The 13981-nt window shown below is 41.3% G+C and overlaps 1 protein-coding gene across 1 annotated transcript in view; it reads right to left on the bottom strand.

Moving 5' to 3' along the window:
* Positions 1 to 3336: 3336 nt before the first annotated feature.
* The window catches only part of LOC114305318 (serine carboxypeptidase-like 18), a 28744-nt gene continuing 18099 nt past the window's right edge, over positions 3337 to 13981 (bottom strand). Inside the window, 2 exon segments of the mRNA XM_082897267.1 lie at positions 3337 to 3535; positions 3538 to 3554. Of these exon segments, the coding sequence (XP_082753393.1) occupies positions 3471 to 3535; positions 3538 to 3554 (82 nt within the window). The 3' untranslated portion in view covers positions 3337 to 3470.

Raw genomic sequence — 13981 nt, forward strand, 5'->3', positions numbered from 1 at the left:
ACTGACAAAGGTTATGTCATTATTTATCTTTATGTGGATGACATGCTTATCATTGGAAGCAGTCAAAATATGATCAAATCAACTAAGCAAATGCTGAATAGAAGATTTGATATGAAAGACATGGGAGTCGCAAATGTAATATTAGGAATGAAAATTACTAAAACATTGACGGATATGCATTATCTCAATCACATTATATTGAGAAAATTCTTGATAAATTTATCAAGGATGATATAAATGTAGCTAGAACACCTGTAGACATTAGTCTTTATTTATCGAAAATAAAGGTGATGCGGTATCTCAGTTAAAATACTTCTAAATCATTGGAAGCCTAATATACCTAATGAATTGTACTCGTCCTGATATAGCTTATGCTGTCAGTAAATTGAGTAAGAACACAAGTAACTCCGAAGAAGACCATTGGAAAGCAATCATTCGGGTTCGTAGATATCTAAGATTTACCCATGATCATGGTTTAAACTTTACTCGATATCTAACAGTACTCAAAGGTTATTGTGATGCCAATTGGATATTGGATACCAAAGATTCAAAATCCACTAGTGGATATGTTTTTACTCTGGGAGGCACTATTGTTTCTTGGAAATCCACAAAACAAACACGCATCGCATGATTTACAATAGAATCTGAGTTCATTGTTTTAAACAAAGCAGGAGAAGAAGCAAAATGGCTTCGTCACTTCTTAGAAAACATTCTAATGTGGCCAAAACCTGTGCCAGCTATTTGCATTCATTGTGATAGTCAATCTGCAATAGGCAGGGCACATAATCATATGTATAATGGTAAGTCATGACATATTCGTCGTCGACATAATACCGCAAGGCAATTGCTCTCAAATGGAATAATCTCAATAGATTATATAAAATCTAAAGAGAATATTGTGGATCCGTTAACAAAAGGTTTGACTAAAAAGTAAGTGTATAGTTCATCAAAGGAAATGAGATTAAAGCCCATTACATAAGAGTCATCATAATGGTAACCCTACTTAAATGACTGGAGATCCCAAGAACTAAGTTCAAAGGGACAATTAAGTTATTTGTGGCTCGCTAGAAATCACCAAGGGATTAAAATTCCCTACCCATTCCTATGGTGAGAGTAATATCTGCAACATGTGTTGTATGCAGGGGTTTAACGATAAGCTTTGCTTTTAATGATTACTCATATCTTGATTTAGGCATAAAAATCAAGACGAGTATATAGAAGATACTCACAATAAGAATCACCTATATGAGTGTCGAACTGGGGCCGGTTCTATGAGAATGAAGAGGTTAAATTCTCTAGAAGCACTCATGAACAACCAGGAGCGTTCAAGGCCAAAATGAACACAACCATGAGAACCACGATGTGTCAGAAGATATTTTGTGTAAAATTTATTGTCTTGGCTTACACAAAATAACAATTCAAGGCATCGCGTCCATTTGTTAGATAGTAAGTCCGATAGGTTATTACTAGGGAAGATTCAAGGCCGAAAGCTACCTATCCCGATGCAAGATATTTTCGATTTATACTCTTTCGACAAATTCTACATATTGTTGCCTTTCCGTTGTCATCAAATTCCATTTATGTGTGGGATTGTTAAAAATGGGTTTTGGAAGTTTTGAAAAAAACAGATTTTTCCTCAACTTTGGTCTATTTTTTAGGTGGGACATATGCGTCAAAGTTGGCAGGTCTAAGTGGTAACGCGTTCTATGTCGCGTTGTGATTCACGTAGTATATTTGGTTGCTCAAAACCATTATCGAGTGAATGGGAAATTGAAGCCAAAGTGAGCTCTATAGAAATGGAGTTTTTGGTGAAAATTCCTTAAAGTTTGGTTTAAGGCTTGTCCCACATTGGTTTGGTGGGCAAACTTTTGTGCATTTATAAAGTTTGGGTTTGTAACTTGGGGAGGGCCCAAGGGGTACCCAAATTTTGTGGAAGGGTGAGGTTATGGGCAAAGTAGGCTGGACCCATTGGATCAAAAAATAAACGCACACGCACACTGCCGCCGCACATCCATCCGGTTGGGTTGGGCTTGTCCGGCCCAATACTAATTATTTTTTGGGCCAAAAACATTTGAATTTTATTTTTCTAAAATTAAATTCTAATTTTTTGGAATTTGAATTTCGAATATTATTTTCAAAATTGGCTTCGGTTTTTTCTCCACCCAAACAGATGAATATCTTTTTGAATTTAAACCAAACATATTCATATCTGTTTGAAATTTAAACCCAACAGATTCCTTACATGTTCATTCAAACTGAACAAGTTTAATACCTATTCAAACAGGTTTGCACATGTTTAATTCAAACCAAACAGCCACATTTTTTCCTATAAATAGACAGACCTTCTATTGATTTTTGTCATTCAAAAAATTTGTTCTTCTCTCTGTAATTACTTTTTGCATTTAATTTTCCTGTGAGAAAGAGTGTATATACAAAGTGTATTCGTTGTGCGAATAATTTGTAGTGCTGCAATTATTCGTAGTTGATCATTTTTTCTGAGAGATAGACGTCCATAATCTGAAAGCACTATGAAGAGGACGAATCTGTCTTAAGGACACAGTGTTAAACACTGGACTTTATTATAATTTTGTTTAATAAATACATAAGGTTAGTAGTTAATTTGCTTTCTGTTTTATTATTTTTTCTGTTTCGGATTTTGATTTTGTTTTTGTAACAAAATAAAAAATCTGTTTTTATTTATTTATTTTATATTCTGGTTTGATTTCTGTAATCAAACAATCTCCCTCATTTTCTTTATTTCTTCTGTTTGTTGTTAAGTACATAAATATAATTTATTCGTAATACAGTGAAAATTATCCAATACTATTAACATTTTTATTTTTAATTGTCTAATGTGTATCATGAGTTGTTGAAGGTAAAGATGACGTGGCAGTAATTCATTGGATGCCCTAAAATAAATTCATGTGAAAATGTGACCAATTAGAATATCGTTAATGGTTGAATAATTATTGTTAGATTTAGCAACGAAAAATGATAAAATGATATATTTTATCAATGTTGTTCTAATAGTATAAATGTTATTTTTCATATTTTTCTCACAAGATGCCAAATTGAAATGTTATACATGGATCTAGCTATTAGAGGTGTAGATAAAAAAGACTTTTTTAAAATTTACCCACGGCTGAAGTTTGTGCTAAATTTGGCATGAGGTGCAATAAAGTAAAATTATAACAGAATTTATACCCAGAAAATAAACTAAAAGTTGAGCTTCACTGATATAATTTTCTAGGTAATTTGTTAAATATTTTTTTTCTAATAACATTGTTGTTTTAACAACAATAAGCCCCATTGAAAAAGCTAGTGCACAAATGCTACAAGTTAATTATGATAATGAACCATTGGAAGGAAGAAAATTTGAATACAATTAGATTCACAAAAGTCCACTAAGAGAGGATGGTATTGTAATAAGTTCTGGAACATCTCACAAAAATATTGGCTTAAAGAAACTACTAGAGAGGATAGTAATGGATCCACCTTTGGTACATCTCATAACATTCCCTACGCTTGTACTCTTGAGGTGAGTGCCCTGCTCCCTACAATAATTTTCAAAATTTAATTTTAAAATTTTTAATTTTTTAAATAACACACTTTTCATGAAACATAAAAAAATTAATTTTGTATTTTTGAAAATTGTTTGTGCACAGAAATTAAAAAAAAAAAAATTGATGGCTGTTTTAGAACTTTTATTTTTTAACTTTTATGTAAACATGAAAAATAAAAAAACACAACCAAACATACCTAAGGATCTGCTTGGTTGTATTTTTGTATTCTGTTTTTTGTCTTTATTTTTGGAAAACACATATAAACTTGTTCGGCAAACTTTCTTCAATTTTTAAGAAAATATTAAAGAATTGTTTTTGATTTTTTTTAAAAATTGTTTTCATGTAGAAATGAAAAATGATGTGTGTTTCAAACTTTTTATTATTTTGTTTCTTAAAACACAAAAAATAAAAATGAAGAAAATGAAAATATAACCAAACATACACTTTCCTTCAATTTTTCCTTGAGTGCTTCATAAAGTCAAAAAAGAAAAAATTAAATTTGTGACTTACCAATACAGTTGCATATGTCAAACGATACCCAATTTTTGAATACTTGATTGTGTAGCTAAATAAAATTGAAACCAAGAAATTTCATTAGACAGATGGCTGTGATTGATCTCTTTGTCAAAAGTTGGTTTTTTTAGTTTTTTAATTTTTTTAAGCATATAAAGAGGTAAAACTTTTTTACATAGTGAAATGATAAATGTCTGCCTCTCGATATTTGCAAATTATTTTCTATCAATTGACTTAAAAAGAAGAAGAGGAGATAGTGGAATAACAAAAATAATAATAATAATAAAACTGATTTCTCTTGAAATTTGGTAAAAATACAATAAATCCTATCATTTTAGCATAATTAAACATACCTCCTGTACGGGGAAGAAATAATTCTCCTCGTATAATCCTGTTGACTAAGTCCACGCTCCTCCGTACGACGTCGCTTTGTCACCTGAAAACACAAACGTGAGCTAGCCGGCGAGTGTGTGCCGGAAACCTCTCCGATGCCTAAGTCAGAAAACTTGACAAATAGACAAAGCTCAATGTATTTAGGCAGCAAAATTGTATGTTGTGTTATGTTACCTCCTCCAAGGTGATGCTTGTGAGCTTTTATAGGTTTCGAGTGGCACAATCCTAGTAGGACTTTTATTTCTCCATGTAGAGTCCTCCTAGGATTCATACTCCTAAAGGATAATGCTTATCCTTTTACACCCCCCCCCACTGCTTAAACCAAGTGGGATGGTTTTCACCATGGCCGAACTATCATTCGACCGAGATAAACCTGGCTATGCTGAGCCACAAAGTAAGCCGAACTATCCTTAGTTCGGCCCTTCCCCTTATTTTTCCTTATCTCGGTTCTCACCTGTTTTAACTCATGGTGTGTTTGGACCGAACCAACGACTCTTCGACCGGTATAACTCCAAAACCGGTATACCTCTAAAGCCGGTATAAATTCAAGACCGATATACCTTCAAAACCGGTCTAACTTCAAGTTGCTCCAGGACCGAAGTAACTTCATCTCTTTTGGCCGGAGTAACTTTATCTCTCTTGGGCCCGAGTAACTTTTTGGCCCTTTTTACTCAGTCCGTCATACTTTGGGCCATAAAGTCCATCTCATAGCTCGGCCCAATTTTCACCCAAAATTACCCTCTCAATTGCCCCTTAATTCCATCTGCACAGCATGATTGGGATTACCAAGTGACCAGCCGAGCTAAACGTTTTCAAGCCTTTCCAGCCGAACTAAAAAATCGTTTTAGCCTCTCCAGCCGAGCTTATTTCACTTCGGCTCTACTTGTTCGGTCAAAACGTCTCTTCAATCACTGACTGTAACGCTTCACTTTCCAATGACACATGGCAGGCTCTGATAGGCTGTGAGCTGTTATCACGCCGCCCTCGTACCACGAAATTTTTGAACAGTCCCGTCCCTTTTTGCCGCTTTTTCTCTCTCCTTTTTCACAAAACAACCTTTCTATTCTTGAATCATTCACTCGTACTTTTCACATTCTTCTCTCTTCGTGCCTCTGCCTTTTCAACCTGCGTTTGTGTTCTTCATTTGCAGCTACTGTCTCCATCTCTAGTCCCCTTCTCTCCAATCTGGTAAGTAAATCTATTTTCCTTCCTTGTTTTTGCTTTCGAACATGTTCTAGGCATTTTGTTTACTGCATCTTCGAAAAACATGTTCTTCATTTTCTGCTTTGCTTCTTGTACTCTTATGAAAAATTAGTAAAAACTCATGCTTGTACGAACTATTCTGTAGAAAACTGGTCTTGGATCCAAAATCAAGTAGCAACCGAACTAGGATACTGTTTGTCCCATATAGGTAGATCACTTTAGATAATAACCGAACTAGAACTCCAGAAACCAGTAGCTTCGGTAGGTTATCAACTCCTGAATAACTCTAGCCGAGATAAGCCCACCGAACGAAGTTTGACTTTAATAAATAAGGAGCCTCGGTCTTCAACCGAGCTAAGCCTTTGGGGCTAATCTAGCTTTCCAGTTTCTAAACCAAACTCTGAAAGCTGCCCCTAGAGGCTCAACCGAGAGAGATAACAAAACTCCTAGTTCAACCGTTTTTAGGCCTTTGGGGCTGAGCCAGCTTTCTCAGTTTTTTAGACTGAACTCAGAAAGCTGCCCCTAGACGATAAACCGGTCTAACAAAATTGTTTCCAAAGCCAATACGCCGAGATACTTGCCAAGGTTTGGCTAATAAAAACCCTGCTCAAACCGAGCTACCAAGCATTTTGCTGAACCGAGATAGAACCCGTCCATAAAGCCGAAGTAGGACTTTTTTACCTCGCTTTTAATTTGTAGCACGGTCCAATGATCTGCGCTTAACCTCTGTGTTTTCTTTGCAGACTTAGGTTGCCCAGGCACTCCTGCATGCGCTCAACCGAGCTACTGAGCACAATATTTGCACCGAAATAACTTATTCTTAAATTATACGATAGATGGGGAAGTATAGATACTTAGTAAATACTCCGGGCGGCCTAGCCGAATTCAGGAAAAACTACCAAATACCTGACGACGTCCATCTGGTCCTGGCCGAAAAAGACATCATTCCCTGGGACAATGAAGGCTTCGTCCCCTTCACCATTCTATCCATCATAGAAACCGGACTACGGTTTCCGGTTCAACCGTTGATCTGTGAATTTCTTAGGCAGACCAGATTATGCCCTACCCAACTGTCCACCAACTCCTACCGCATCATCATGGGCATAGCCAAACTAAACCGCCAAGCCGGACTAAATCTTGGCTTGGCCAAAATTTTCCATCAATACTCCATCGGCTCAAAAGAGGATGGGTGGGTCTATTACCTTAGGATACGCCGCCGCCGAGAAAAGATAATTAAATATACACCGGACAAAGACCTCAATGACGACGATTTTTTCTGGGTCTCTGGGAACTTTGAGGATTTTCAAGCCTAAATTCCTGGCCGACCTATAAATTGGAAAAAATGAGAGCCTGGTAATTTAACTTCGGTTTCCTTCCTTGCATTTTTTACTTCGGTTTTTTAATGTTTCAGCCGGACTAACAATTGTCTTTTCTCGCAGATTTTGCCCACCTTCATTCCTTATACAGCTATCCAAACCTTGCAACTTTACGAGCCGCACTACGATATCCTGAACGTAGTTGGGCCAAGTTGCTGAAATTCGAGCCGACCTACCGATATAGTGGTCGCCGGAAAGCCAGGGTAACTGACTTCCTTCTTGAAGACGCCCCTGAACCGGATCCATCCTTGCCCGAGATCAGACTGATCCCACTGACAGCCGAAGAAGAGATGGCAAAAAAGAACAGAGCCCGAAGTAGCGCCACCCAACCAATCGCAGCCTGCTGTCGTAGCCCTCCCTTCTCAACAACCGTCCTCTTCCCGCCGAACCAAGCGCGCCCGGACTGCTGAAACCGAACAAATTTTGGTTGATGAAGCAGAACCTGCACTTCCACCGAGCTTACCACCGAGCCCCCAACCGGAACCTTCTGACCGAACTACCGACAGCTGGGCCCCAAAACTGACTTTCAACGACCGAGACATCCGAGATACAGACTCGATTGTTGCTGAGAAAGACCACATGTTGGCCTTCAATCTGGCCAAGAGTGTATGTCTGCCCAAAGACATGGAGCACCACCAAAAACAGTTAAACACCGAACTGAAGGCCATTCGGTCTTCGACAAAGTCCATGATTCTGGTAAGTGACTTCGGTCGTATTTCTGTTTACTTTCTTTTTCAACTTCTACTTCGGCTAAATGGAAATCTTTGCTTTGTCAAGCCATTCATAAAAACCAAATCACTCATAGGAAAGTGCTGGAGCTTAGGAAAGTAACAAGGCAAGCCGCGGCAGAAGCTGAGGCAAAAGCGGCCGAGCTGGAGGAGGCCAGAAAGGAAATGGCCGAGCTACGATGTGAGATCGACAGACTGACCGGACTGGTTAGTTCGGCCGAAGCTGAAAAACAGAAGACTGCTATTGTTCTGAAGGACAAGTACCTGCGCGAGCTGGTAAAACTTGAAAAGAAGAAAGACGCTGAAATATCCCAAGCGAAGGAGAGCGCAAAAGAGGCCGAGAAGAAAGGTTTCAAAAAGGCTGAGGATGTATACGTCAAGCAATGTGAGGCTGCCAAGGAGTTGTTCTTTAAGTGTGGCTGGAGGGGAGCCGTTGAGAAACTCGGCCATGATCCTCAGACCGAGGTTTTCAACCCTCCAGCCTACTTTATACCGAAATCCCTTGCGGAGTATGCGGATGTCATGCAGCAGCAGTTTCTTGAGGGCTCAGACTCAGATGAAGATTCTGCTTCTGACGATGCTCCGGTTGTTAATGTGGATCAGACAGTTCAGTCGAAGCCTATGGTGGAAGACTTAGCTATTGATCAACCAGGTGAAGCCATGGTTCCGACCGAAACCACCCTTGTTACTGACACCGAGCTCCCGCCTGAAACCGGTCTTCATGCTGATGCTGATGCTGCCTTTGACGCCGAAATCAAAGATCTCTTCTCTTGACTTTGTACTTTTTCTCTTTTTGCTGCCTTTTGTCTTTGTAACCGGGCTATGCCCCCCTGTAATTACTTTTTAATGAATGAAAATTTTGTTTGAACTTTTATTCCGGTTTTGATGTGTGCTTGCACTTGTAATGTCTTCTATTGTTCCAACTGTCGTTCCGGTTTTAAATGATTAAACTAACTATGCTTACCAGCCAACCACTCCTTAGCCGATATAATTACTTCGGCTGAGGAGTACTCAGAGTTGGTTTTAATCCGGCCAACCACTCTTCAGCCATACCCATACTTCGGCTGAAGAGTACAAAGAGTTGGTTTAATCCAGCCAACCACCCTTCAGCCATACCCATACTTCGGCTGAAGAGTACAAAGAATTGGTTTAATCCAGCCAACCATTCTTCAGCCATACCCATACTTCGGCTGAAGAGTACAAAGAGTTGGTTTAATCCAGCCAACCACTCTTCAGCCATGCCCATACTTCGGCTGAAGAGTACAAAGAGTTGGTTTTATCCAACCAACCCCTAAGTTTTTTCCAGCTAACTTAAATCAATGTTTGGTTATTCCGACCAAACGTCCTGCAGCCTGGATCCTTATCCTAGGCTTAGGAAGGGTGTTGGTTTATTCCAGCCAACTTCTAAGTTAGTTTTTTCCAGCTAACTTAAATCAATGTTTGGTTATTCCGACCAAACGTCCTGCAGCCTGGATCCTTATCCTGGGCTTAGGAAGGGTGTTGGTTTATTCCAGCCAACTTCTAAGTTAGTTTTTTCCAGCTAACTTAGGATAAAAGGTTTGCAATATTCCTATCTACACTAAAGCTAACTTATACAAAGAACAACTCATGCTGAAAAAAAGAATTGATTGTCTTATTGAGAAAAAAGAAGAAATTACATGTTTGAAAGAGAAAGAGCTAAAAATAAAACAACTTGAGGTTGACCGTGTTCCATGGCCTAGGGATTGCTTTGCCGTCCTTGTCTTCTAGGTGGTATGCCCCTTTGCCTGCTAACCCAACCACTTTGTAAGGACCTTCCCAGTTTGGCCCTAACTTGCCATCTCCTGGTACCAAGGTGTTTCCCATTACTTTGCGCAGTACCCAATCGCCGATCTTGAATTGTCTTGGATGCACCTTTTTGTTGTATTTTCTAATTAACTCTCGTTGGTATGAAACAATGTGAACCAATGCTCTTTCTCTTCTTTCTTCCGCAAGGTCGAGTTCCAATGCTATGGCTTTTTCATTTAGGTCTGGATCAAAATTTTCGCTTCGGATTGTGGGGAGGCCAACTTCCACTGGGATTACTGCTTCTATTCCATAGGCTAAGGAGAATGGTGTCTCTCCTGTTGATCGTCGAGGTGTGGTGCGGTAAGCCCATAAAACATGAGGAAGTTCGTCTGCCCACTTGCCTTTTGCCTTCTCCAGTCTTTTCTTAAGTCCATCCAAGACGACTTTGTTTGATGCTTCTGCTTGGCCATTTGCTTGAGGATATGCCGGTGTAGAATTGTAGAACTCTATCTTGTATTCTTCACAAAAGCTTCTGAAGATTCTGCCGTCGAACTGAGTGCCATTGTCAGAGATTAGGGCTTTTGGTATGCCAAATCGAGTGATGATATTCTGCCAAACGAACCTCTTTACATCTTTTTCTTTGATGGATGCCAATGCCTCTGCTTCCACCCACTTTGTAAAGTAGTCTGTTGCTGCGATAAAGAACTTCCTGTTGCCGGGTGCAGTTGGAAATGGTCCTACTATGTCCAAGCCCCACATTGCGAAAGGCCATGGGCTGGTCAATGGTAGGAGTTCTCTTGCTGGTTGATGAATTTGGTGTGCGAATTTTTGGCATTTCTCACACTTCTTTACATATTTCTCTGAGTCTGCCTGCATGTATGGCCACCAGTAACCTTGTGAAATGGCCCTGTAAGCTAGCGATCTTCCACCTTGATGGCTTCCGCACACCCCTTCATGTATCTCGTACAAAAAAAGCTTCTACTTTGCTGGGATGTACGCACTTTAGGTAGGGTCCTGAGAATGACTTCTTGTATAATGCTAAGGATGGGGAAAGCCAAAATCGCTATGATTTCGCTCTTATTCTGTTGGCTTCTTTTTTCTCTTCTGGTAGGATGCCGTCTTTTAAGAATAGGATGATGGGATCCATTCAAGAGGGGCCCAGTTCTGTGCAACATACATCTTCTGCTTCGGGGTCTTCTATGCTTGGTCTAGGTAGGTAGTCGATCAGTAGTTGATGGGGTATGGAGGTATCTGCCATAGAGGCGAAACCTGCTAGTTCGTCTGCTCTGCTGTTTTCCTCCCTGCTGATTTGCTCTATCCTTACTACTTCAAATTTCTTGATCTCTGTCCTGACCAACTCTTGGTACTTGGCCATCCTATCATCCTTTGCTTCATAGTCGCCAGAAATTTGATTTACCACCAGTTGTGAGTCGCTGTAAACCATTAGTTCGGTGGCCTTCATGTAGCATGCTGATTTGAGTCCTGCGAGAAGCGCTTCATACTCCGCTTCGTTGTTTGATGCTGGGAAGCCAAGGTTGATTGCTTGCTCCACAACCTGGCCGTCTGGGGAGATAAGGACTATGCCAAGCCCTGCACCATGCCGGTTGGATGCTCTATCCACAAAGAGCTTCCACATCTCTCCAACGAACAACTTCCAGCACGTTGAGGGGTCAGATGATGTCGTGGGGTCAAGGATGGTGTTTTCTTCAAGTTTCATGTTTGCTGTCTGCCCTTCGTCATCTGATTGTACTGTTGGTGAACCTTTGTTTGTTTCTTCCTTGTTGTCCTTTGTCTGGTCTGCCTTGGAGTTTGACCGAGTACCTTCTACTAGGGGTTGCGCTATTCCGGCGTCAACTTCCATCCCTAGTTCGGTTGTGTCAGTTAGGTCGACTGGGCAGATATGATGACTTCCAGGAGTAAACTCTGCGACGAAGTCTACCAAAGATTGGGCTTTTATTGCGGTTCTGGGTTGGAACTTGATATCGAATTGTCCCAACTCTACTGCCCATTTCAAAACTCGTCCAGAAAAGTTTGCCCTCTCAAACAAAGCTTTTAGTGGGAAAGCTGTGAGGACGACTATGGTGTGGGCGTGAAAGTAGTGTGCCAATTTCCTGGAGGCCATCATTAAGGCTAATGCCAGTTTTTCCAGTGGCAAATACCTTGTTTCGGCTCCCAGTAGTGTCTTGCTGACATAACAGATGGGCAAGTGTTGGATTCCTTCTGCACGAACCAACACTGCGCTCACTGCGTGCTGAGAGACCGCCAAGTATAAGAAGAGTTCTTCACCAGGTACTGGAGTAACAAGCAGTAGTGGGGAAGACATATACTCCTTCAAGTTTTCCAGAGCTCGGTCGCATTCTTCATCCCATTCAAACTTGGCTTTTAAGGCATGAAAAAATGGTCGTAGTCTATCTGATGACCTGCTTATGAACCGGTTGAGTGCAGCTGCCATGCCGGTGAGATGCTGCACTTCTTTTACTGAGTTTGGTCTCTCCAGATCTTGGATTGCCTTGATTTGAGAGGGGTCTGCCTCTATACCTCGGTTGGTTACGAGGAAGCCCAGGAATTTGCCAGATCCTACTCCGAATGCACACTTGGACGCATTGAGGCGCAACTTGTGTTTCTTCAGGATTTCAAACATCTCACCCAGGTCCTTAAGGTGGTCATTCTCATCCTTGCTTTTGACCACCATGTCGTCGATGTAAGCTTCCATTGATCTGCCTAACAAAGGTTCAAACATCTTGGTGACCATCCGTTGGAATGTTGCCCCTGCGTTCTTTAGGCCAAAGGGCATGACCTTGTAACAGTATAACCCTCTTGGAGTTGTAAAAGATGTGACCTCCTGGTCTGGTTCATGCATGGCGATTTGGTGATAGCCTCTGTATGCATCCAGAAAGCTGAGTCGGTTGTGTGCCGCCGTTAGGTCCACTAGTTGATCTATCCGCGGTAGAAGAAAGCTGTCTTTTGGGCACTCCTTGTTGACTGTTTTGTAGTCGACGCAGACTCGCCATTTGTCATTTTTCTTTGGCACTACGACTGTGTTGGAGATCCATCTTGGGTAGTGCACTTCTCTAATTGCTCCTGCCTCCAGCAGGTTGCCTACTTCTTCCGCCACTATTTCGGCATGGTGGAGTGCCGATCTGCGTGTGCGTTGAATGACTGGTCTGGCGGATGGGTGGACATTGAGTTGGTGACTGATGAAGTTTGGATCAATGCCTGGCATGTCGTAGGGCGTCCAGGCAAACACTTCGATGTTAGAGGTCAAGAATTCCAAGACCTCTAATCTCTCAGTGCTGGACAATGACGAGCCAAGCAAGAAGAACTTATCCGGGTTCTTCTCATTTATTTTCACCTCCACCAAGTCCTCCACCGCCTTTTGATCAGCCTCTTTGCCGACGTCCGCGAATAGTTCATTGCTTTCGGGTTCCTCTACCGAATGAACGTATCCTTTGGCAGCGCGGCTGCCATTTACCGTAGCGAAACATTGTTTTGACATGATCTGATCTCTATATACTTCTTCAATTGTACCGGTGTTGTTGGGGAACCGCATTACCTGGTGGTAGGATGACGCCACCGAACGCATGGCGTGCAGCCACCGAGCGCATGGCGTGCAGCCACGTTCTGCCCAAGATGATGTTGTAAGTGGAGGGGACCTTTAATACCCAGAACTCCACTTGTTTTGTTATGCTTCCTGCTCTGACCGGAAGAATTATCTTGCCAACGGGCCATTCTGGCATGGAGTTGAATCCAATTAAGGGAGATACGGCAGGTGCCAAGTCTTTGTCTTGTAGCTTCAGTTGTTTGAACGTGTCGTAGTACATGATCTCGCACGAACTACCCTGGTCAATCAGAATCCGCTTGACGTCAAAATCCTTGACTCGGAGAGTGACGACCAGAGCATCATTGTGGGGATAATATATTCGGTCCAAGTCCTTATCTGAAAAAGTCATGACGTTTGTCGCCTCTGTCCTTCCCTTCTTGATGGCAGGTTGGGCACTTAACACTTCTCTAAAGTGCTCCGCCTTCTTGATTGATCCCCTGAGCTCGCATACACGCTCAGGTTCAAAGACTCCATGTATCACATTGATAATGCCTTGAGGCGGGGCGTCAATTGGCATTCCGTTAGGGTGGTTGCGATCTTAGGGAGTTGGTTGCGCCCCTCCTTCAATGTATTTGTCCAAGTGGCCTGCTGCCACCAACTCTTCCAGGTGTTGTCTCAATGGTGTGCAATTCTCTGTGCGGTGTCCCTTTTCTTTGTGGAAGGTGCACCGCGATCTTTCGTCATAGTCCTTCTGGGCATCTCCTAGTTTGGCTGGCCACTTGACGAAAGGCTCATCTCTTATTTCGCTAAGAATCCGATATATCAGTTTCTTAAACACCGTGGTTATAGCAGTTCGGATTCTCAACCATCTTTTATCCGGGTCTTCTCTGTTATCTC

Source organism: Camellia sinensis, chromosome 12, assembly GCF_055761805.1.
Source record: "Camellia sinensis isolate YWXY chromosome 12, ASM5576180v1, whole genome shotgun sequence".
NCBI classification, from domain to species: Eukaryota; Viridiplantae; Streptophyta; class Magnoliopsida; order Ericales; family Theaceae; genus Camellia; species Camellia sinensis.